The sequence below is a fragment of the Siphateles boraxobius genome, unplaced genomic scaffold, assembly GCF_051911475.1.
Source record: "Siphateles boraxobius isolate OS27281-9 unplaced genomic scaffold, OSU_SipBor_1 130, whole genome shotgun sequence".
Lineage (NCBI taxonomy): Eukaryota > Metazoa > Chordata > Actinopteri > Cypriniformes > Leuciscidae > Siphateles > Siphateles boraxobius.
In genome coordinates, this window is record NW_027508734.1 from 15,568,536 (window position 1) to 15,593,685 (window position 25,150).

The 25,150-nt window shown below is 39.2% G+C and overlaps 2 protein-coding genes across 11 annotated transcripts in view; both read left to right on the forward strand.

Annotated features, from left to right (window-relative positions):
- Positions 1-13,195, forward strand: part of htr2cl1 (5-hydroxytryptamine (serotonin) receptor 2C, G protein-coupled-like 1) — a 113,655-nt gene extending 100,460 nt beyond the window's left edge. For all 6 annotated transcript variants that reach the window (XM_077228098.1, XM_077228102.1, XM_077228100.1 and 3 more), the window contains 2 exons: positions 9,407-9,607; positions 11,020-13,195. In XM_077228098.1, the coding sequence (XP_077084213.1) occupies positions 9,407-9,607; positions 11,020-11,978 (1,160 nt within the window). In that variant the 3' untranslated portion in view covers positions 11,979-13,195. The remainder of the gene's footprint in view (positions 1-9,406; positions 9,608-11,019) is intronic.
- A 1,186-nt stretch (positions 13,196-14,381) lies between these two features.
- The window catches only part of LOC143737119 (actin-binding protein WASF3), a 34,198-nt gene continuing 23,429 nt past the window's right edge, over positions 14,382-25,150 (forward strand). For 3 of the 5 annotated variants that reach the window (XM_077228084.1, XM_077228085.1, XM_077228086.1), the window contains exon 1: positions 14,382-14,621. The gene's annotated coding sequence lies outside the window, so the exon portion shown is untranslated. Of the gene's footprint in view, positions 14,627-25,150 lie in introns of all 5 variants that reach the window. The other 2 variants (XM_077228088.1, XM_077228087.1) reach the window with 1 other exon arrangement.

Here is a 25,150-nt window from a genome sequence, read left to right on the forward strand (position 1 = left end):
TCTGGAGATCTCCTACTCTTTTTAGTGAGGAAATGGCTAGAAGGAAAACAGTTTTGAGGGTCAGAAATTTTTCTGAAACAGACTTCAGAGGCTCAAAGGGAGCGACAGTTAGACCTTCTAGAACACGAGCCAGATCCCATGCTGGAATTGTGGTACGAACTGCCTTAGCCTCAGGGTACCACAAAGAAAACGTATAATGAGAGGCTCTCTTCCAATAGATAAACCCCCAGGGGGGCATGGTAAGCAGCAATAGCCGCAACATAGACCTTCAGTGTGGAAGGAGATAACGCTGAAGCAAAACGATCTTGCAGGAACTCAAGTATTGAACCCACAGTGCAATAACTGGATCCCATTGTCGTAGATAACACCAAGAGGTAAAAACTCTTCATTTCAGGGCATATAGCTTCCTCATGGATGGAGCTCTGGAGCTTAGAATGCTCTCTACAACCTCGGTTGAGAGACCGTATTCTCTGAGTCGGGCCCACTAAGAGGCCAGACCCACTGGTTGAATGTGTATGGGCGAGGATGGAGGATTGTTCCCCGCGCCTGAGATAGAAGGTTCCTCCTGACCGGCAACTCCTTATGAGAGCCGTCGAGAAGAGATATCAGGTTCAAGAAGTGGACAGTGCGTCGTATCCTGAGAAACGAACAGATCCACCAGTACCCGGCCATAAACTACCCAAATGTGCTCCACCACCTCGGTGTGGAGCCTCCATTCCCCGTGCCTCAGCCCCTGTCTCGACAGGATGTCTATAGACTGCTCTCAAAAAAGTACACTTTTCTTGGCATTCAATCTCAACCCCAATTTTTTCATGTGTGCGAGAACGACATCTCGATGCTGAACCACCAATTGTTCCGACTCTGCTAGGATAAGCCAATCGTCTATGTAGTTCAGAATATGTATGCCCTGCAGTCTGAGCGGAGCTAAAGCTGAATCTATGCACACTGAAAAAAAAATTATCTTTATCTTTAATTTCCAATAAATTTAACCACAGGTGTCTCTCCGAAGCCACATTAGCTGCCATTGACTGCCCAATGGCACGGGTGGTCTCTTTAGTGGCTCTGAGAGACAGATCAGTGGCCCGGCACAGTTCTCAAACCACGTCAGGCCCCATCCCCTCGCTAGTCTACAGGTCCCTCAGCAGGTCAGCCTGGTATGCCCGTAATATAGCCATTGTATGAAGGCATGCCCCGGCCTGACCTTCTGCCGTGTATGCTTTACCAACTTACATAGACAATGTTTTTAAAAAAGTTAAACAATTTAATAATACAATAAAACAAATACAAAAACAAAAGGATCCACCAGCAGCGCCTACACAAAAGGGAAACAAAACACAACATAAAACCAGCACTGTTCCTCTCTCGATCTTCACAGTCGTCGCTCCTCCTTTTTTCTCTCCTCCATGAGAGATGCGAGACCGGTGCGTCTCACAGGTGTCATTCATTATCACTCACGCCACCGGCCTCGCGCCATTCTCTCACGTCCCTCTGCCTCGTCCTGCTCGCCACAAAGTGTAATCCTTGGCCATGGTTTAGTAAAAAAGGGGGAACAAATTCTTAATTTGCGCATGATTTAACTAAAACAAGGGGATGAAGTGGTAAATTGTGGCCAGGATTTACTAAAACGAGGGAACGAATGAAAAGGGACATGGTTTAATTTTAGTTGACGATAATAACCTTGCTCTGGCATGCACAAAACATAGGCCACCTAAAAGAGAGTTTATAAAAACTCAAGCATTTATTAAAATACAGGAAACCTTTTATATACTGTACAGACACAAAATTGCAGCAACCTTGTCTGCCGTACACATATGTTTCTTGGGTTTTGGTGTCTTACAACCAGAGGATAAGGAAAGATACACCCACCAACCAACACACAAACACATAAGCACACAGATTAAACAGATTAAGATGGAGTGGAGGACTTCTGCTGCATGTCTGCTTGTTGTCATAAACAGTAAATCTGTGATGGCCATTACCAGCAAGCTGTCAGAGCAAAATATTATGAACTGTTAGAATGTGTGAATGTGTACACTTGGACACCCACATACGAATGCTTTCACGCTCATAAACTCAGACACGCCTATGCCTACACACAAACACACACACTGACATAAAATAGTTTTCCACTGCAGTGGATGCGACAATGATGGATTTCACACTCCTCATTTCATTTACGGTGTCTAAAAGTGTGTGCGATTGTGTGTTTGTGTGTTTGGTGAGGGGAGTGCACCACATTTGTGATTGAGCTGGCATGTTACTTTCATAAGATACAGCCATCTGACCTTGATTCAGTCTGTTTAATCTGTGTGATTTGGGTGTTAAATTTCAGTGCATCATCTCAAAAACGGATGAAAAAGATGGTGAGATGTTTATGATGGAGTGTTGTAGCCTTCTCACATGTATTAACTTCTGAAGGAAGCATAGAAACCTTATCGCTGAGGATCAGCGAAAGAAAGACAAGGAAAGAGAGAGACAGTACAGTGGGAATGAAATCAGAGAGAAGCATTATACTGATTACCTCTGGGAACATACAGTGCCAAGATATGTTTAAGATGAGCAATATACTGATACTCAGCCGCTCAGATGGTGTTGAACGAATAGACATCTCACAAACCAATTCTGTCTACATCTGAAGGGTGGTTCTAGGCCTATTAAGGTCGAGTTTCTATTTATCTTACGCTGCACATCAACTCTAGCCACTTTTTTCCTCCAGCCCGTTTGACAAAATTATTTAAATTATTGTATTTATAAATATCATATGTTTAAATTTATTTCTATGAATTTAACCATTACATTTGTTGTTTTGTGTAATATGAATATACAGTGTGTGTGTGTATATATATATATATATATATATATATATATATATATATATATATATATATATATACTCACCTAAAGGATTATTAGGAACACCATACTAATACTGTGTTTGACCCCCTTTCGCCTTCAGAACTGCCTTAATTCTACATGGCATTGATTCAACAAGGTGCTAAAGGCATTCTTCAGAAATGTTGGCCCATATTGATAGGATAGCATCTTGCAGTTGATGGAGATTTGTGGGATGCACATCCAGGGCACGAAGCTCCCGTTCCACCACATCTCAAAGATGCTCTATTGGGTTGAGATCTGGTGACTGTGGGGGCCATTTTAGTACAGTGAACTAATTGTCATGTTCACTCATCAGACCAGGCAACATTTTGCCAGTCTTCAACTGTCCAATTTTGGTGAGCTCTTGCAAATTGTAGCCTCTTTTTCCTATTTGTAATGGAGATGAGTGGTACCCGGTGGGGTCTTCTGCTGTTGTAGCCCATCCGCCTCAAGGTTGTGCGTGTTGTGGCTTCACAAATGCTTTGCTGCATACTTCGGTTGTAACGAGTGGTTATTTCAGTCAAAGTTGCTCTTCTATCAGCTTGAATCAGTGGAGTCCTCTGACCTCTAGCATCAACAAGGCATTTTCGCTCACAGGACTGCCGCATACTGGATGTTTTTCCCTTTTCACACCATTCTTTGTAAACCCTAGAAATGGTTGTGTGTGAAAATCCCAGTAACTGAGCAGATTGTGAAATACTCAGACCAGCCCGTCTGGTACCAACAACCATGCCACGCTCAAAATTGCTTAAATCACCTTTCTTTCCCATTCTGACATTCAGTTTGGAGTTCAGGAGATTGTCTTGACCAGGACCACACCCCTAAATGCATTGAAGCAACTGCAATGTGATTGGTTGATTAGATAATTGCATTAATGAGAAATTGAACAGGTTTTCCTAATAATCCTTTAGGTGAGTGTATATATACTGTATATAGTAGCAAGTATTCAGATCCCTTAATTTTTTAAGAAACCCCTTCTAAAACAGATCTGTGACAACATTGCAATAAAAAAAAAGGAAAAACTGAAATAAGTTGCACAACATTGCACAAGTGTTCAAACTCTTAACTCAGTACTTAGTTAAAGCACCTTTACAGCCCCAAGTCTGTTTGGGTATGATGTGACATGATTTGCACATCCGCATGTGGCAATTTTCTGCCATTCTTCTCCTCAGATCCTTTCAAGCTCTGTCAGGTTGGATGGGGATCCTCGGTGGACAGATATTTTAAGGTTTCTTGTTGCATTTCTTGTTCATGTTGCATTGTCTTAGCTGTGTGCTTAGGGTCATTGTCCTGTTGGAAGGTGAACCTTCTGCCCTTTCAGATGCTGCCATCTCCACACTTTACTGTGGTTATTTACTGTGGTTATAAGGTGCTTTAACTAAGTACTGAGTTAAGAGTTTGAATACTTGTCTATATGGACAAGCTGTCAGTTGGTGAGCACAGCAAGAGCGCGTAAGTGTTTTTTGCTTAATACCCAGTTTTGTTGTTGCTTAGTTTACTATTTTTGCTAGTTTACTATTACTATTTTATTGACTTAAAAATATATACAGCCATTCATTCCCTGCCATTATAAAGCTTGAAAGAGCCAGGACATTTTTTAATATAACTCCGTTAGTATTTGTATTTGTCTGAAAGAAGAATGTCATTTACACTTAGGATGACTTGAGGGTGAGTAAATCATGGGCTAATTTTCATTTTTGGGTGAACTATCCCTTTATCATAAGCCAGCAACATACATTTTTTTTTACAAAAAATGAAGGGGTTTGAATTCTTTCGCAAGGCACTGTATATATTCCTATCCAACCCCATCTCAAGAGAAAATGTAATTATTTTACGTTTTGATGAATTGGTGGCATTTTTTTATTTTTATGATTTTTAGGTCCATCCCTAACTGCACTGCTAAATCTAACCCTCATTGGGGTGAATTAGATAATAATAATTCATACAAATTCACAACCAATTTGTCTAAATGTAAATTAGTTAAAAACAGCCATTAGAGTGTTTTTTTATCCTAATTTTCTTAACAGTGGTTTAATTGTCTAGTTTGCTGAATGATATTATTATGGATGTTAAAATATGGGATATTAAACATCTACATTTATGCATTTGACCGCAAAATCAAGTGCATTCAAACTATATATATTTGCACGCATGCATGTTCCCTTGAATTCAAACCATTAATCCTGATGTCGCTAACACTACTTTCTGAGCTACAGGAGCATTATTAGATAAGTATTAGACTTATTATTAGAGAGTCCACATTTATCACTGAGAGAAAATGTGTTTAAAATGTGTGTAAAGTTGTTCATCATGTCTGAAAATTGTTCATAGAGCCTAAGGAGTTCATTAACTTTCAGTTATATCAGTGATCTACAGAAAGCAACAGTTGATTTTTCATGTCTCTGAAGTGTTCCAACACTCCGTCTCTGTCTAAGAGAGAAATTATTCTACTAAACATGTAAATCAGGGCTGAGTTATCAGTTATTCCAATTAATCAAAGCAAGATGCAAAGGGCCGTATGCAGCTGGACCAATCAAGGGATGAAAGATAGTTAAATTGTGTGCTCTCTGTCATCAACATGCAGATGAAGTTGCTTGTTAACATGTGAGGAAATGTTGCCCCCCATGCCCTCTTAATTATGTTTACCCCCCCCCCCCCCCTTTCTAGTTTTTGTGTTCACTCTTAAAGCCTATTAATAATAAGAAAAACTATTAAAACATACAATAATGTTCTGTTTATTCTAAGCACGTGCTTGTCTGTTATTTTAAATGCTCAAGCTCGTTATAGCAGGATAGATTCTGATTGGCTGTCGATGTTTTTATCGTTCATCAGCTGGATAAAATCGTTCTGAAAGTGATTCCAATGATATCGTTTCTCTGTGCCGTTATAGCTGTGGTGTGAACTCTGCTATTTCTTTCATATTGAGAACGATTTTTAGAACTATAGCTTTATAGTTATCTTTATAGTTATCGTCCTTGTTGTGAACGGGCCTTTATACAGCCAGATCACCACAGTTTAGAATAGTACAACATATCTGCTGTCTGAACCATTGGTAAATTATGGCACTAATAATGGCAATGTCATGGATTTGATTACCAGGCATGCTGGCGAAATGTATACCTTGAATGCAACCTAAGTTGCATTGAATAAAGTTGTCTGTAATATGTAAAAACAGGTTGGTAAAGGAGACTCTTTTTTTTATTTTTATTTTTTTTATTTTGCTACAAAAAGGACTATGTAAAAAGCTGTGCAGGAATTTCTGCACAAGTATTCAAATGACATGAACCGTTTAAACTAATTGATTCACTAATATGATTTGAAATTCCCAATGCTACATGAAAGAGAACATTATGGGAGAATATGTTTGATTATTGCTCCAGTTGTAAGGCTGTATACACAACAGAATGTGACAGAACAGTATTAAATCAGTGATGTACTGTGATCACTACTTTTAGTTACTCCACAACACTGGCTGTCTTTTATTTTCTGCCTCTCCTCTTTATCCCACTTTGTCTTTTTCTCTTGCCCCTTATTTAACCCTTTAGGACCGGTGTAATTGGATGTGTTGTGCACAGCAGAACTTGAATGGGAAAAACAAACGATATGGACAAATAAACGAGGAGAGGAAACCCCTCACTTGCCATCTGTGTCTGAACACTTGCTGGTCCCACGCTGGCTGAGAACTCTGTTATCATTAATTTCGCTAACTTGGCATCAGACGTTTCCCTCATCTCCAGTCCAGGTGTTCTGAGCTCTAAAATGCTGTCTGGATTCGGACCAGTCTCATTCAGCCCCTGATTGGAGTGCCTGCACTTTCCCAGGGCTTCAATAACATTTTAAATTGACAATGACTCAACCCTCGTGTGGCGCTAATGTCTTCCGAACCCTCAGACATGTCCCTCCAGACCTGTAGACCTTGCTGTTAGAGTATCTGACCCTGCATTACAGTGTGTCCTTTCTGAGGAATGTTTTCATTTAGCCACTTCTGTCACCTACTGTAAAGCGTATCAATTGAAGCTTGAAATTTTGTATGACAGGTTGTAGTCAAGACCAACTGAGACAAAGTCAAGACCAAAGCTGGGCAAGAATGAACAAAATTCATCTTTGCATTGCAGAGTGGCAGTGCAAAGATGTTTTTAAAATCTATTTTTTATAAAAAATCAATATCACGTTCGCGGTCGCACTTCAAACAGATCTCTTGCTCTTATTAAAAAAACAGTTCAATCATATCTTGAATTTTGTAGGCATTTGTATGAATTTTGGTGAGATTTTTCACCCTGTTCATTTCTGACCTGGCACAACAGTAACAAAATAAATCAAATTAGAAAATAAGTACATCCGATCACATGAATGTCAACAAATACATTTAGTGTTTCCACAATTTTGCAATTTCCCTATCTTGCACCCAGCGCAATTAACTATTTACACCGACGTATGTATCATTCCTATTTTGCTCCCGACGCACAGCGGACTTTTCCCTCCACAGACGCACGTCGGTAAATTAGGGAATGAACTCCCAGGAGGGGTTCAGCGAAAAGAGGAGGAGTATTCTGGCGCAAACGTTCCCTTGTGCTATTTTGCAGTTTCAGAAAACAATTCCGCCACAGACCAGGAAAAACCTAGTCTAAATTCAGTGGTGCGTTATTCAGATGCTATTTTAAGGGTGCATGCTTGGCCATAATGTAGCCTGTGCACAACGCGCATACACTTTGCTTCTTCATATACACAGACGCAGCAGTTTCCATTTTTGCAAACCATACATGATTACGAGGAAAAATATTACCACACGAGGGAAATCATTGTGGTGTCCATGAAGATGTGAAAAAATAGGCATAAATCTAGCTTACACATTTACCCAAATTATTATACGCCTGTTTAAGTGAAGCTAATATGGGTGGGTTTCTCCCATCCCCATACAATGTCACTTCTCTGACTTACACGGCCCTGACGAGAACGTCGGTCTCCTCGGCTGTGAACTGGTCCTGGCGTGCACCTGGCAAATCCACCATCATAATAGCAATCCGCCAAGGAACAAGCGCGCCTGCTTTTAAAAGGAATGTGAGATGATGCTCTGATTGGTTTATTTCACGTTACGCCCAAACCACACCTATGAGTAATGTAGCTACTTCAGACCAACCAATTTTAGATTTGCTTTTGGCGCAAGAGTCATTTATCCAGCCGGTATAATAGCAACAGCGCCCGAGACCCGCCTACAAAGTTATTTGGGAAATGCTTCATTTTACAGTACAGTACTTACAGTGTACTTACCTAGAAAGTACTGGGTAATATAAGGTAAGTACATGGGTTAATGGTAGGTTTAGGGGTAGGTTCATGGTTAGTACCTAGTTATTACCCAGTTATTACCCAGTTATTGTAATTACTATAATAAGTACATAGTTTGTACATGGGAAACAGGACTGTAAAATGAAGCGTTACCGTTACTTGCATTTTACGTTTGATACTTGCGTTTCAGATCGTAAAAATAGGGCCCTTAGAGTCTTCTTAGACAATGAGTCTTCTTAGTCTGAAACCGAGACAAGACCAAGACCTTCAAAAAATGGTCTCGAGACCAGTCTCCCATGGAACTAAAATTTAACAGTAACTTAAATGTTGATCAGAAACTCTTCATAATTTTTTTTTTTTTGCTTGCAGCTTGTCCTAAATAGACATGAATTCTAATTCAAATTATGAGGTTTGTGGATGGGTTATTTCGATCTGAGCCAGTAGGTTACCATCTAGCACTTAGAAACACATGGGCAAATGTCCTGGTAACAACCCAAAACATCCTAGCAACTGCATAGCAATTCACTGGCAGCCACCCACAACATCATAACATCTTGGCGGTGACAGACAAAACCACTCTAAAAATCTAGTTTTATTAAGTCACATTAAGGACACATTTTATTAAATGAAGTCATTGTTTTACGCAAATAATGCAGGTTTTTCACATCACACTATTCTGAGCATTGTAGCCAGCTGGAAAACAAACTAACAAATTAGACAAATTAGAACCAGGGCTGTTTTATAATTCTGGTATTATCCCTGAAGACCCAGTGTGACTGTGTGTGTGTGTGTGTGTGTGTGTATCTCTCTCTCTCTCTCTCTCTCTCTCTCTCTCTCTCTCTCTCTCTCTCTCTCTCTCTCTCTCTCTCTCTCTCTCTCTCTCTCTCTCTCATCCTTGAACCTACACAACTCACAACTTTCTTTTTACATAACCTGACTGTTTCTTAATGTTGGTTATTTTAAGCTTGCTGACATAACAGTCTTTTTTAGCTCTTGGTCTAAAGTCAGTTGTCTGGACTTGTATAATATGATCTGCCATGCAGGACCACTTTGCCTTCTGTCTCTCTTAGCTAGCTATCCTTTCTTTCTTTCTTTCTTTCCTTTTCTTCATGTGTTTTATTAAAGATGTTTTCAAAGCAATCTCTCTCTCTCTCTCTCTCTCTCTCTCTCTCTCTCTCTCTCTCTCTCTCTCTCTCTCTCTCTCTCTCTCTCTCTCTCTCTCTCTCCCTCTCTCTCTCTCTCTCCCCAGATTATGCCTGGCCATTGCCCAGTGCTCTCTGTCCTATTTGGATATATCTGGACGTGCTTTTCTCCACTGCTTCCATCATGCACCTGTGTGCCATTTCCCTCGACCGCTACGTGGCCATACGCAATCCGATTGAGCACAGTCGCTTCAACTCCCGCACCAAGGCCATGCTGAAGATCGCTGCAGTTTGGACTATTTCAATAGGTCAGAAAAACATTGATATTATCATTGATTATTTCTTACAAAAACAAGCATGTAAATGCCTGGAATGGTGTGGCAATCCCAGATAACCAGCAGAGCAGCAGCCTGAAAATCCTGCAGAAGAAAAGAAAGGACAAACACAACATTATTTTCCAATGACAGTAGAGATCTTTAGACTGAACAGTTGTACCATTTGTACCTACTGAAGTCAATGCCAGTCCACTGCAATCCTCTTGAATCTATTACTGGAATGTGTTCATATCTCACAGGACTCTTCAGAATGCCAGGTTATGTTTTTTTCAAGGCTCCAGCTGGGTCTAAAAGGCCCCTCAGATCGCAACAATGAAAATGATTTGAAATTACATTGTATAAACAAGCAAGGGTTTGGTGATTGTGGTGATTTTCTCCATCACCCGAGCAGATCCTCTAAATTCAGAGTAGCTTAGATTAATTGAATGTTTGTGGTTTGGTAATCACATACTTGTAGTGAAGATCACCACCTACGGTTCAATAAAGTAAACCACAGCCTGTCATTGTGTGTGGAATGCTAAAGGATTGGCATGCTTCTGCATTAGCGCCCTCTAGAGTCTTGTGACTCTAATGTAGTGTGACCATGACTTATCTGATCCATACAACTGGTGTTTGAAGGTTTAATGATTTTAGTGGACTCATTTCTAGAAAAATAAACTCTTCTTTCCCTGTTTTTCTTTGAAATTAATGCAAGCCTAAACCCTTTCTTGGACATAGTGTCTCTCTTTCTCTCATCCATATAGGCTTTCCATTCCTCTATTGTTTCCATCTCAGAGTGTGTACTATTATGGTTTTTATTAATATTTCTAATGATCTTTTATTGATATAAAGTTATTTTTATTTATTCAACTAGTTGCCAAGGCATTTCTTTTATGTTTTTCATTAGATATTTATATTTTTTATTTTTTATTCAGTTTTTTTCCAGCTAACAAAAAAAAAATATTTTTAATTAGTTCTAGCAACAATAGCAACAATGTTCTTTCTATTCTCCTTTTATGTTTCTCTTTGTCTCCTGTTCATCTCTTTTCTCCATAGAAGGTTCTTGTCTTATAAGACTTAGTAATGACAGTGCAGATGACAGAGAGTTCACACATCTAACCTCTCTCTTGTTTGAACATGAGCCCAATGTTTATTTGATTCTTATCTGGATCCAAAACAGCATTAAGGTTTCTATCTGCCTTGACAATCTCATTCATCTGCTCTAATTAAATAAAATGTTCTCTATGTCAACCATCAGGAATACTGATCTAGTCGGATAAGAGAGAAGATTTGTTGGTCTCTTGTCTCCAGCATCTGTCTCAGACTTTGTTAGTCAGACTGTTTCTTTGGTGTTTGTTTACGTATATATTTGTTTAATATTCTCTCTTACTTTTCCCCAACTCCAGGTATCTCAATGCCTATCCCAGTGATCGGACTGCGTAACAGAGATAAGGTCCTTATAAACGACAACTGTGCTCTGAACGAGGAACGCTTCATACTGGTTGGCTCTTTTGTTGCTTTCTTCATTCCTCTGGTCATCATGGTGGTCACGTATTGTCTCACTGTCCAAGCACTTCAGCGTCAGGCCACAGTCTTCCTCTACGAGGGCAAAGCCTCTTCTCAGCAGCCATTGCAGCCTCCAGCTCAACCCACTTCCCAGTTGGAGCCGTCGTCGGCTCCGTCACGTCGCAGCAGTCTGAACTGTCTACGGATCAACAACAGCGATGGAAACGCGCTCAGTCTGACCATGCCCCTGGACACCATCTCAATAATCCCAAGTTCAGAAGCGCCGTCTCAAATGAATTCGCCCGCTGGACGGGACCCGGGTGGAGCCCGCGGGCGGCGAGGCATGATGCAGGCCATCAAGAACGAGCGGCGAGCATCCAAAGTGTTGGGTGTAGTGTTCTTCCTCTTCCTTTTCATGTGGTGTCCCTTTTTCATCACCAACGTTCTGTATGTCCTCTGCCGTGGAGCCTGTAACGAGCCTCTGCTCACGGAACTGCTCAATGTGTTCGTTTGGGTGGGTTACATCTCATCAGGTGTCAACCCTTTAGTGTACACTTTGTTTAACAAGACCTACCGAAGGGCATTTTCAAGCTACTTGCACTGCCAGTACAGCCAGGTGGGGCTTAAACCCATCTCTATACACGTTCCTTGTCCATCTCATGCTGTCACGCCTATCCTGATCTGCGAAAAAGTTTCGATTGACCGGAACAGTAACTGCCGCAATGGGGACGGGAACGGAATCCGAAATCTGGAGCCCCATGACATGGACACTGACCCCGGACTAGAGCTGAAACTGGGAATAACAGAGCTCTCCATCAGCAGCGGTCACAATCACACAGAACACACCAGCAGTGTCTGAAAAATATATTTTAGTTTGACTTGGAAAATAGGACAGGTGTGACAGAGCTCCGAGTGATGCTTGAGATGTCACACTTATAAGAACTTGTAACTCTCATTGACTGTATCAGAGCATAGAATGTATGCTGAGTTAGCTACAGAAACAATAATCTGACCAAGGTCGGAAAAGGGAGATGGAATGTAACGTGCGTGTGCGTGTGTGTGCGCGTGTATGTGTGTGTGCGCGTGTATGTGTGTGTGTGTTAACAGGTTCAGATGTTTGAATGCCATTAAGTACTGCATGAGCACCCGGTCTCTTACTAAAGCAGCATTTGACATTATGAGACAGCAGTTTGTGTAAGATAGAGTCATAGCATCCTCATGTGGTCAGTTGAATAATTACAAAAAGACCTAGTTTGAATCCAAAAAAGAGTTACTGTGTCATCCAAGCTAGTTGCATTTCAATATGGATGAAGCTATGCTATCTAAATACATTTGCAAGTCAGATCATTGTTTGTGTAACTTGTATAAACACCTCCAGTAACGATTTGCTGAATTCTTTGAGTGGCAGTAAAACGATTATACAGTTGGGGGTAATGTCTTATTTCCTGGCCTAACAATACAGAGGAAATGACTGCAAACCACTTCTCACAGTGACCTATAGCAAACCAGACCTAACAGAACAATGGGGTTAAAGTCGTATGCCAAATTTACACTGTAAAGGTGGCACAGAAGTGCTTTTGAAAATGTGGTTAGATGTCTCTACACAAACTGTTCAATGCGGCTCAGAGGGGGAATAAATCTATTTACACCGCAATTTTAATAGTATACAGTTATAATAGGGGCTAAGGTGGGTAAGAGCAGGCAAAATTTTGTTGTCATGACAGAATGAGAGAAGCAGCAACATTGCACAACAGACAAAAGTACTAAAAAAATTTACTTTTTTTATGGACGAACTCTCCATGGCAACAGATGTTGGTCAGTAAGACCAAAAATACTCATTTGAGAATGTCTATGGATATATAATGTATAAAGCTGTACATTTTTGCTGTTTTCCTGTGTAGAACCTTAGAATTTCTCCTGTATCACCTGCCCTTGTTCAAACTCCAATGTTTATACCATAGCCTGTAAATGTTTTACCAGATCCTCTCTTTTTTGTTATAAAACTCCCATCATCCTCACATTGTTATCATTTGGTGAAGCTGCTATTTATTTAATAAAAAAAACTATTATCATTCACCTCACTGTGGTGGTCATTGTGTTTGTAACGTTTTGTAGATTTTAAACATATCTTTAAGAGTTTGGGTACATCTACCTACAATGGAATCAAAATGATTCCAGGACCATGGACAGCGCCAGATGCATCAGTGGGTGGGAAATCTTTACATTTTAAACACAGTTACATATTTAAAATCGTTTTGTGGAAATTACATATAAGCCATATGTTTAGATATTTTACCTCAGACTAAAAAAAACAATTAATCTTTTAAATACAGTTTAAATACTATGAACTAGCATGGAACTAATGTCCGTAAATTATATAATGTTAATACCTCTTTTACAAAATATTAACATGCGTTTGGTGTAAACTGCTGACATTAACACAGGTTGTAAAATTAAAAGCCACACGATGACGTAAAGTTAATCAAAATTGTGCTTAAATACAAGTATTACCTTGTTATATGTTTATATTGATTTATAAATAGGCCTATATACTTCTAAAATATTTTACAGAAAATGTACGTCTTTGGAATAAATATATATATATATATATGTAATTATCAATAGACGTACAATTTCTGTAACAGAAAATTTGTATATATATATATATATATATATATATATATATGTATGTAACAAGGCAATACTTGTATTTTAAGAACATATATATTTATATGTATGTTTGTGGATTCATATATATTTATGAACACACACACGCACACACACACACACACACACATATATATATATAGAGAGAGAGAGAGAGAGAGAGAGAGAGAGAGAGAGAGAGAGAGAGAGAGAGAGAGAGAAAGAGAGAGAGATACTTAACGGTGCTGCCATCTACTGATAGAAATACAAATGTACGGAATAAGAAACAAATGATGCATAGGCCTACTCTGAGCTCAAATTTTCACAATTTGAATTTACACAGTAATTTACGAAAATATATTCCTAACATCACCGCAGTGGGGACATTTCTGTTTAGAAAAGACCATTAATTTGTCTGTTTATGCTTATAATGGGTTCAACCGTAACTGACATTTATCAGACGACAGAACATAACGGAACTCCGCAATGTAGTCTTATTGGACCGTCCTCACTGTTATTTTGTAAAGATTTCTGAGGTAAAGTGCTAATTATTTTCTTCCTCTGCTGCTCCAGTCGGTCCTTATTTTGGTGGGAGGTGGTCAAGGCTAGAGTCTGCGCATGCGCGTAGGGCAGCGTTTATCTTGCTCTAGCAGAAGACTCGACGCTGTCAAGGAAACGCGCACGCTTGAAGCATCGTTCCGAGATTTACAAACAACTGAACCTGTCTCGCGTACCGTTATTCATATTAGCCGTTGCAGATAATAGATGTTGAGCGACGCATGCGATGTAACAATACAGTGGGAGAGAAACATACGGACCGAAATCAAAGAGACGCCGCGCCAGTGCTTGATATACATACAGGTAAACGGTCTTTTAATCGGTTTTGCATCTCTCATGGGCTTGGACAAAGCTGAGCTGCTAACGCTAACACCGCGCGCAAGTGCTCTGTTTTGATCACGTAAAAATGCTGTGGGGTGTTTTGTTATGTGTTTTATTGCTGTAACGAGGATTAATGTGATACCGTGGAAATATTCGTAACATGTAGTGGGCATTTTATTATTATTTGCTTTGGCGAGAAATCATGTGGTACTAACAAATAAAATATGTTGTCAATTGAGACTGGTAACTTTATTAGGAACTGCGACGTTATACATCGATATTTTTGTTTAATTTATAATAGGTCGATCTAGTTTGCCTAAGGGCTTGCTGTCTTCTGAATATATGCGTGTCACATTGTGAGTGTGTGTGAGAGTGATTTTTCTTGCATTAATCTACAAAAACAAAACTATGATAATTATAAACACAAAAATAATCGGTTACCTTTATTTTTTCTTTGTTTGTTTTCTGTCCAACAAAAGTCTGTCCATCTTTTCATGTAATTATTCTCTCATTTCTCAGACTCAGTCTCAATTAGGGCCTACCTGGTTTTGAGTAAATGTTGGACCCTGCACTTTGAGCTCTTTACCAACATCTGTTGCCTATATATGTTGCTTTTCTTATGAGCCTAAATTTTTGGTTGATATCATTTCTGAATAAAAAAAAAATCTCAACATTTATTATTTTTTTTAAAAACTGAAAACATCTCCAGGGCCCCAACACTGCCCCAGACTCCAGAGGGTGTCAATTTGATCATGTTAGCTCAAGTAAATGATGTGTGTCCACTGCCTAGTGTCATCACCAACTTTGAGACGCCCCCCTTGATTGTGACTGTGTCATGAGCCGGAATGGATCTGTTTACTTGAACTTTAGCATTAATGTCTATTCGGTAAATGTACTGAATTAACATGTTCACACGTCTTTAACGTCCAAGTCAAGTCTCGACTCAAGTTTCTGTTTAGCTGAACTGTATGTCTGTATTTGTACAACAGGCCACCTCTCTGCTTTGTGTTTTTGTGTGCAAATGTGTTTGTGTGCAATGCCTATGTAAAAGTGCTGTTTGCTGCTAGTTTGCCTTGGCCTTTTGTTACCCTACACCAAAAAAAGAAAATGCAAGCATGGCCTGTCTTTTGAGCCCATTGAAAAGGGTTTTCTAGGTCACACTACATATTAGGGATATTAGACAGCTGGACTAAACCAGTGCCTGTCTCATTTTCTCTCTTTTATTCACTTCAGTTGTCAACATGAGTAGGCCTAAGTACTTCTTTAAATCATTTGTTTCCGGTTTTGTGAGCAAACCCAAAAACACACACAGACAGACATTCACATAGCGAGTCTGTTTTCAGCATGCTTACTCAGCAATTTCTGACAGCAGTAGGCCATGATCAATGCTATGTTGTTGCAGTTACTTTACATGGGTGTCACGGTGGTCATCATTGATGTTGTGAATCAATCCACTTCTGTACAGTGCCATCAATCTCAGACTGCTGGTCATGATGTAGGCTTCCTGTGGTAGTCAGTGTTAAACAGTGTTCGACCGTACACCGATTACATTACTTGCCCATCGCGGCATCGCCCCCACTGTCGTTTTGCTTTTTTATAGAAATAAAAACCATTTAGTTCAGTTGGACAAAAGACGCTACAATTAGGCTATACACTATAAAAGGGGCCTATTTTAACGATCTTATTCTTTAGTCTAAGTCTAAAGCACAAGGCGCAAGTCCACTTTTGCTAGTTTAACGACAGGAAAAATGGTCGCATGATCTAAAAGGGTTGTCCCTATTCTCTTAATGAGTGATGGGTGTCTGTGTTGTGGGTGTAACTTGAAATAAACCAATCAGAGTCTCACCGTTGAAACTAGCAAAAACACTTTCGTCACGCCTAGCGTCACATTGCGCTACACACATTGCTTCAAACACTAGTGTTTGAAAGGGCCCAAAGAGTCTGCTCTACTCCATACAGCACAGGCTGCAGAGTCGTAGCAGGATTTCAGATATATTTCACCTATCATGTGACTAGTGAAAGAAGAGATGACTGACAAGATGATGGCGGAGAACTTGTGCAAAATCTTGTCATTGACAAATATATTATCTTGTAAAATGTGCGGTCAGTACTCCATATACACAGAGTATGCGTGATCACGATTTCAAAAGCTAAAGTGAAAAGCGAGTGAATGGTCGATTAGTTGTCCATCATACAAGTTGCTTGTCGAAAACACCCGGCCTATTTATATATATATTTTTTAAAAACTCAGCATAACAAATTTTGTTACAAATATGCTGTCTTCAGTAATGCATTTCAAGACGGTTCCGATTCAAATTGCATGCTGTGAACATTTTTTTTTTTTTTTGCATTTTATTCCATAAATCTTTTCATGTTGTTTTTTTTTGGGGGGGGGCGACTATGACTTTTTTTACAAGTTTTGTGCTATGACCCTGAATCGGTCTAACTATGTAGCTCGTTTGGGACCTAGTCAACTAGTCATTTAGACAACCCAACAACTAGTTGATTTAGATAATGTTTAGGTCTCTACCTAAACCGTGGCCAAATGGCATTGTTAAACATGTTGCCTAGTAACCATACGTCCTCACGTTCACGGGTAGGGCTCCTGATAAGCCAACGGTGGCGAAAAAATTAAGAAACTTTCAATTGACTGCTAAATACCGGGCTGAACAATACCCCAACGGCTACAATGAGTCTGGACAACTGTTTTGTAAGTTTTGTCAACATACTGTTGACTGGACCCACAAAGACACATGTAACGACCATTTGAAATCAAAAGTTCATCTCAAGAACAAAGCTAAATCCACAGCGGGCAAATCCCTCCAGGTTACCATTCAGGCAACGACAAAATCAACAGAAGCAAGGCGTGAGTTTGTGAAAGATTTTGTTACAATGAAAATACATTGTTCTGCTTGCATGCAAGGGTCACTGATGATGATGGGTTAACACTGTACTTTATGGCTGTAATATGTCATTGTGTTGGCCTATTCCTAACTTAATCTTGTCTGTGAAACCAGGCCTTAAAGTCTCTATGTAATGGAAGTTGGAAAAAAAGAAAAGAAACACGCACATGGCTGAATCGTTCACAACAACATTCTTTTAAAGAAAATAGAAAATAGATGATTTTCATTTCATGCTGACGTTAAGTTTTTGTTTGAATATCAAACGGAAGTAATCATTCTTTTGGGTCTTCTCTGGGCTGAAGGTTTCATCCATCTCCATTCAGCCCACAGCCATATTTCACTCTCCAGTTAGCCCACCGCCTTCTCTCCAGACACCCCAGTTTATTTTTTTCTGTTAGCCTACCCCCTTTACACAGATGAAGGTATCCATCCATGTCCTAATAAATCTACCGGAACTTCAGATACAAATCAGGTCACAGATCAGAGCAGTCCTTAAAGCACTGGCTCCAGGGAGTGACCCCTTTTGCTCCAAGCCATATCCAGCCAGGGGTTCATGCACAGGGACTCCAGCTAGGTCACATGGTGTCCTAGCTGATTTGTTCCGATTGTGCTGTATGCAGCACATTTAACTGTGTGTGACGGAGTGAGAAGAGTTCATCTGAGAGAGACCGAGAGAGAGTGTTGCTAACCCTCAGGCCCATCCCAGTTTAACAAATGAACTCTAATTTAATGCTAAAGTTTGGGCTTTAGGGACCCTTTTTTCATCTAACATTACAGCAGAGCTTTTGATTAATTGATATTTAATCTGTCTGGAGCTAGATTAATATCATTAACCAAAACTATTAAAAAATGTATTTGTTTGTTAATTAAAATAAAATATAAATAGTAGATAATAACTTAAACTAAATCAATTAGACATGATGCTCAAGCCAGGCACACAGTGCAAGTTTTTTTATTGCATTTTTTTGCTGTCGTACGAGCTTGCCGGCGATTTTTATCTCAGGAGAAATCTTGTGGAAATTGTTGATGCTTGCATGGTCGTGGCTAGCATTGTGAGAGAGGAATTACCAGCCAAGCCGAGTACGTTACGAGCGCATGTATTTTCATATATTTATCATATACTCCTCAGTCTGAATTAGGCCATACCTGGTTTTGAGTACATTTAAATGTTGGACCCTGCATTTTGAGCTCTTTACCAATATTTGTACAGCCTTTTTATGAGCCTAAGTATTCTTTTGGCATCATTACTGAATAAAAATCTAAAAAGTAATTTAACATTAAAAACATTTTATTTTAAAATGTTATGTGCATGTTAAAACATCCCCAGAGCCCCAAAAAATGCCCCAGACTCCAGAGGGATTAAAAAATTAGTGGAGTTGGCCCGATTTTGACCAGTGTATAGGCTATAGTCCCTATTGCTAAATCATGCACAACCACGTCACATAGGCTAGATCTATGAATATCATTAGCGGTGGCTGCAACCCTACAGTGTGTGCATGCACTGACACACACACACATACTCTGTTGTTTTTGTTGAAAGGAATGGCTGTGTTGTTTCCTGCTTTTCACCAAATCATTTGCACACTCATCTTTTTTACTCTTTTTTTTTTTTTTTTTTTTCTATCCGGAACTATAGTAACATTGAAACCAAACTTGCACAGTGTATGCCCGCCTTTAGTCAACTTACTGAAATAACTGTAAGTTTAAAGCGGTGATGAACTGAGAAATCAAATTTTCCTTGAGCTTTTGACATCTAAGAGGTCACCATATTATAAGAATGTCCTGTAAGTTTCAGAACTGAAAACGTCCTTGTTAGTCCAATAAATGCTTTTATTGATCCCAGGCTCAGCAAACGACTCGTTTTTCAAACTGGGGAACTATGACGTCAAAGAGGATAAAACACCACCCCCGCAGAAGAAGATCAACGCCTACTTCAACACGGCCGGTTTAGCCCCGCCCACCGATTCGCGCATTACAGGCATAGCTAAATAACATAGGCCTACCTCGTGATGACAAACCGGATCGAGCTACCGAGCAGTAAACATGCCGTTTACTAAATATTGTGCAGTGCCTGGTTGTGGAAGAAGACAGTCGCTGCATAAGCTTCCTCTGGATTCCAATAGGAATGCATGGTTAAAATTTATTTTTAATGAGGTTCCAGCTGATGTGGGTAAAACATTGTCCGTTTGTTCGCTTCATTTCGCCGAGGACTGTTTTGTAAACAAGACACAGGTCGAGACAGGATTTGCAGACCGATTAAGATTGAAAAACGGTGCTGTGCCTTCTATATTGGATCCGACAGGAATGGTGCAACACACTTATGTGAGTAAAATTTCTATAAAAACATTAAAGATAGCCTACATTAGAAGTAGCATAAACAATTAACAATAACTTACCACGCTGTCACAGGCTGAAGTATCCGTTGTATTTGAGGTGTTGTTGGTTCATTGTCCTGCGATTCGGGATCGGACTCTGGGTCGAACATGTATGGGCGAATCATTCCGGTTGGCATTTTACAACATTGGAAGTTTTCAAAACAATTTCCCCCATGTGCACTGACGAGTGAGTTGAAACTCATTATTATGCAAAACTGTTATCCACTCACAGCAGTGGGCGTTTATTTCCAAGTCTTCAATGCGAGACGCCCATAAAAACCGAGCGTTTTTGAGCTAGGCTCAAAACTAGAGTAGAAAATAGCCTATTACTTATTCATTTTGATGTTTTTGAATGTAAAAACCAAGCGAACGTCATAAGTTGACCTCAGACAAACAATATAATTTTTTTTAAAAAGCCAGTTCATGACCCCTTTAACTGAAAATAAATAAAAACTGAAATAAAAATAAATTTAACCATATTTAAAAACTAATAAAAATGACAAAAGCACATGAAAATGTAAACATGAAAACATATTAATAAAAACAATAATAGAAGGTCAAAATATAAAAACTAAAATAACACTAGTCTGAAGTCATTGACCTTGAAGGGAATAATGTGCATTTTTGTCTGTCTAACTATCTTGTCTGTCGAAGTGTTTGGCTTCTGCTCTTCTCTCCTCTTTTTTTGATCAAGCAACAATCGGGGGTATGAAAGGAAACCATGGCAACACTTCCTCTTCTCAGTCTGCACTAATGACACTCTTGTTCTGTGTTCCGAGGCACTGAATATTTAGGATAAGGGAACAGAATGCAGAATGTAATCGTATTTCATTAAAGGTTTTTTTCTTTTCTTTTTTTTTTCTTTTCTTTTTTCGGGTAGCTTAGGTTGAGGGTTGATCAGCATGGCTCCCAGAGAACATTGATCCCAACATTAAAGAGGTGAAGGGAAGCCAGTGGTAAGGGGATATCAGGGGCTCTGGAGCAGCACAAACACGTCTGCTCATCAGATCGACCTGCTGTTTGTGCTTCTCTTGATTTGGCATTTAAAACATAATTTCCTCCTGAAAACTGTTGCTGGGAGAAGAGAAAGGAAGCAGCAATGAGTCTTATGTAGACAATGTTTGTCAGTTTTGTGTGTATGATCACAAATGTAAAAGATATTGTTGATGTTTGTACAGTTATGTTTGCATGTCAGCGTCTCTCTCAAACATGGAAAATTTTACATTTTTAAGCAATCAAACTCTGGTTCGGACCAGGCAATCGGAAAACAAATGTGAAACCACCCTTGTCAAAAATATAGTTTTTTGATACGTAGCATATCGAATCTGAAATATCTGAAACCATTTCAATACATATTTTCTGCACTATTGATAAACTGATAGCAGCTGTGCTTCTCTTCTCCTTTCTCCGTCAGCGAGTTGATATACCCGCCTTCTCTCACTTACTTGTTTCATTCGCTCCGGGTGAATAGTGTTGTTGTTACAGGGCCTGAATTTCAGTACGAGATTGCAGGTTTGTACATTATTTAACTCCTTCTGCAGTTCACGAGTACCAAATTGAGTTATTTTATTCACGTAAACACAGTCGGTTATGTTTGTATGTCTTAAGTGAGGTGATGTAAAGGGTTAGTTCACCCAAAAATGAAAATGTCATTAATGACTCACCCTCATGTCGCTCCAAGCCCGCAAGACCTCCGTTCATCTTCAGAACACAGTTTAAGATATTTTAGATTCAGTCCGAGAGCTTTCTGTCCCTTCATTGAAAATGTATGAACGGTATACTGTCCTTGTCCAGAAAGAAAATAAAGACATCATCAAAGTAGTCCATCTGACATCAGTGGGTTAGTTAGAATGTTTTGAAGCATCGGAAATACATTTAGGTCCAAAAATAACAAAAACTACGACTTTATTCAGCATTGTATTGTCTTTCGGTTCTGTTGGGGATCCGCGTTCAGTGACGCTGCTGACGTAAGACGCTGCTGACGTGTGTCTGGTGCGCCCGAGCTTCGTTTACAGTCTGAGGGAGACGCACGCTGGAAACAAAACAATCTTCACAAACATGTCTAAGGATTTCCACACAGAGGAAGACTTGCATTTTTTTGCCCAGCCATATTTATTTGAACCCGAATACACGGACGCACCATACACACGTCAGCAGCGTCTTACGTCAGCAGCGTCACTGCGGACTCGTGAACGCGGATCCCCAACATAACCGGAAGACAATGCAATGCTGAATAAAGTCGTAGTTTTTGTTATTTTTGAACCAAAATGTATTTCCGATGCTTCAGAACATTCTAACTAACCCACTGATGTCAGATGGACTACTTTGATGATGTCTTTATTTCCTTTCTGGACAAGGACAGTATACCTTTCATACATTTTCAATGGAGGGACAGAAAGCTCTCGGACTAAATCTAAAATATCTTAAACTGTGTTCTGAAGATGAACGGAGGTCTTACGGGCTTGGACTGACATGAGGGTGAGTCATTAATGACATCATTTTCATTTTTGGGTGAACTAACCCTTTAATGTTTCTTGATCACCTAATTAGTAGGGGTGGGAATCTCTAGGCACCTTTCGATCCGATTACGATTCAGAGGGCTGCGATTCGATGCTAAAGCGATTATCGATCTGAATCTTTTTGTGTGTGTGTGTGAATATAAATAGTTTGCTTTAAAAGTACAAAGTAATGACCCATAAAGAATTAACGTACAATATATTTTATTAACATTGCAAAGAACCAACAGGAAAATAAATGTGTGCCTGAACTAGCAACATACTTGTAGTAAATTAATAATAAAACAATGAAAGGTGTTCTGACGATTCATGCTACCCATCGAGATGTGCTACTTACTGGTTATGCGCATGTGCAGACTCATTTTTCTTCTGCTTACCACGCCCATAAATCTATGCATCCTTGCTGTGGAGACTTGTAGGAAACTTTGACAGGTCAAAGATGAATATTTGATGATAATTTTTACTTTTCGTATACTGTACTCTTAACTTCGAATTTTATTATAATTGTATTTCATATAATAATGTCATTTTTACTTGTTATATCAAATGTGATAATTGCTAGTTTATTTAAAATATCAAAATATGCTCCTCGTACACTTACCCTGATTTAAAAGAAATAACGATGTCATAATATTGTGAGATTTACCTACACCATTATGGAAACAATAGAGAATGAATCAACATTATCTGTGATCGATTCGCGCTTGGGTAGCATTTTTCGACAAGGCAGCACAAATCGTCAGAACACCGGTACAGCCGAGTGTTTTTCCTCCTCTGGGTGGAAACGTGTCATATGGCTTCTCATATTTGTCGTGTTTCCGAAATATGTTAGTTTTATTCTACAAAGCTTACAACTAGTGTGGATCTTGTCCAGCTCCTTTCCCCCTTCAACTTCATAGAAGCCAAAATATTTCCACACGTCAGCTTTTAACCAGGAGGGTGTTTGGATTTCGCTCTCAGCCATCGCCTCTCTGTTATGTGCACACGCCACAGACTTTTGTGGGCTTTTGATTGGCGACTGACTTTTGTACAAGTTTTGTGCTATGACCCTGAATCGGTCTAACTATGTAGCTCGTTTGGGACCTAGTCATTTAGACAACCCAACAACTAGTTGATTTAGATAATGTTTAGGTCTCTACCTAAACCGTGGCCAAATGGCATTGTTAAACATGTTGCCTAGTAACCATACGGTCTCACGTTCACGGGTAGGGCTCCTGATAAGCTAACGGTGGCGAAAAAATTAAGAAACTTTCAATTGACTGCTAAATACCGGGCTGAACAATACCCCAACGGCTACAATGAGTCTGGACAACTTTTGCGTTCCGTCAATATTACGTTATTATAAATATATATATATAAAAAAAATATATATATATTTTTTGAAAATACATTTTTGACATTTGTGAATCGATTCAGAATCGTCCACGTCCGCATCGCGATGCATCTAAGAATCGATTTTTTCTCCCGCCCCTACTAATTAGCATATTATAATGAGAGCTTTTCCTTCACATAAATAATTTACGTTTTGAAATACATTACTGTGCAAAAGTCTTGGGCACATTAGTATTTTCATTGTACTAGTATTTTCATTCATTTTAATAATCCAGTGAAATTTTTATATGCAAAAGGAGTCTGACAACAGCTGGTATGATCTGATCTCACTATCATCGAGTCCGTGTGGGATTACATGAAGAAACAAATGCAAATCTACAGTACTGTGAAAACTTTTAGGCACTTTCTTTAGAGACTTTCGGAAATGTCAAAAATAGATTTGATTTTATTAATTAATTTCTATTAAATAAATCAAATCAATATTTAGTGTGAGCACCCTTTGCGTTTAAAACAGCTTTTTTCCAGGTACACTTGCACATAGTTTTTCAAGTAGCTTTGCAGGTCGGTTTCTTCAAGCATCTTGTCTCAGTTTTTCTCCTGTTTCTTCATGTAATCACAGACGGACTCGATGATGATGAGATCAGATCTCTGTGTGGATCATACCGGCTGTTGTCAGACTCCTTGTGAATACAAAAATTTCACTGGATTATTACAATTAATGGCAAAATGAATGTTTGGAAATGTAAACTGATATTTCCTACTGAAACACTACAGCAAAATATATAAATAACTGGCCTAGAGTGCCTAAGACTTTTGCACAGTACTGTATATTAAACCAGTTAAAGTAATACATTTTCACAATTTTTTGGATCAAATAAATGTAGCTGCAGATGGATTGCATTTGATTGGAACCTGTTAAGCGAATGAACGTCAGTGTTTGTGACTAATGGTAGTGTGTGATATTTTGCAAGCAGTCCGCAGGCACTTGGCTCACAGTGGGAGATGAGTGTTTGATAGCATTACATTGACTTTTAAACACATGCCTGTAGAGAGGGAGAGATAGGCCTTTAATTTCATTATAAATGCTGTATTTTTCACACAGAGTAGATGATCGTGCACACATACAAACTTAATAAATTACACTGATGCACATCAAAAACAACATACATCCACAAAACTGGGTAGTCTTTAAAATCATGCGAACAGAGACTACACACACGCTCCTACTGCTGTACTATAACTGCTCCTAATCGGATGATAGTGAATAGGGTTTAGCGTTGGTTAATGAGGTGAACCTCATATGCTCATTGCTCTTAATATTCATATTAATATACATATTACTGCTTTACATCCCCACCACACACATTACAGCAACTCAAT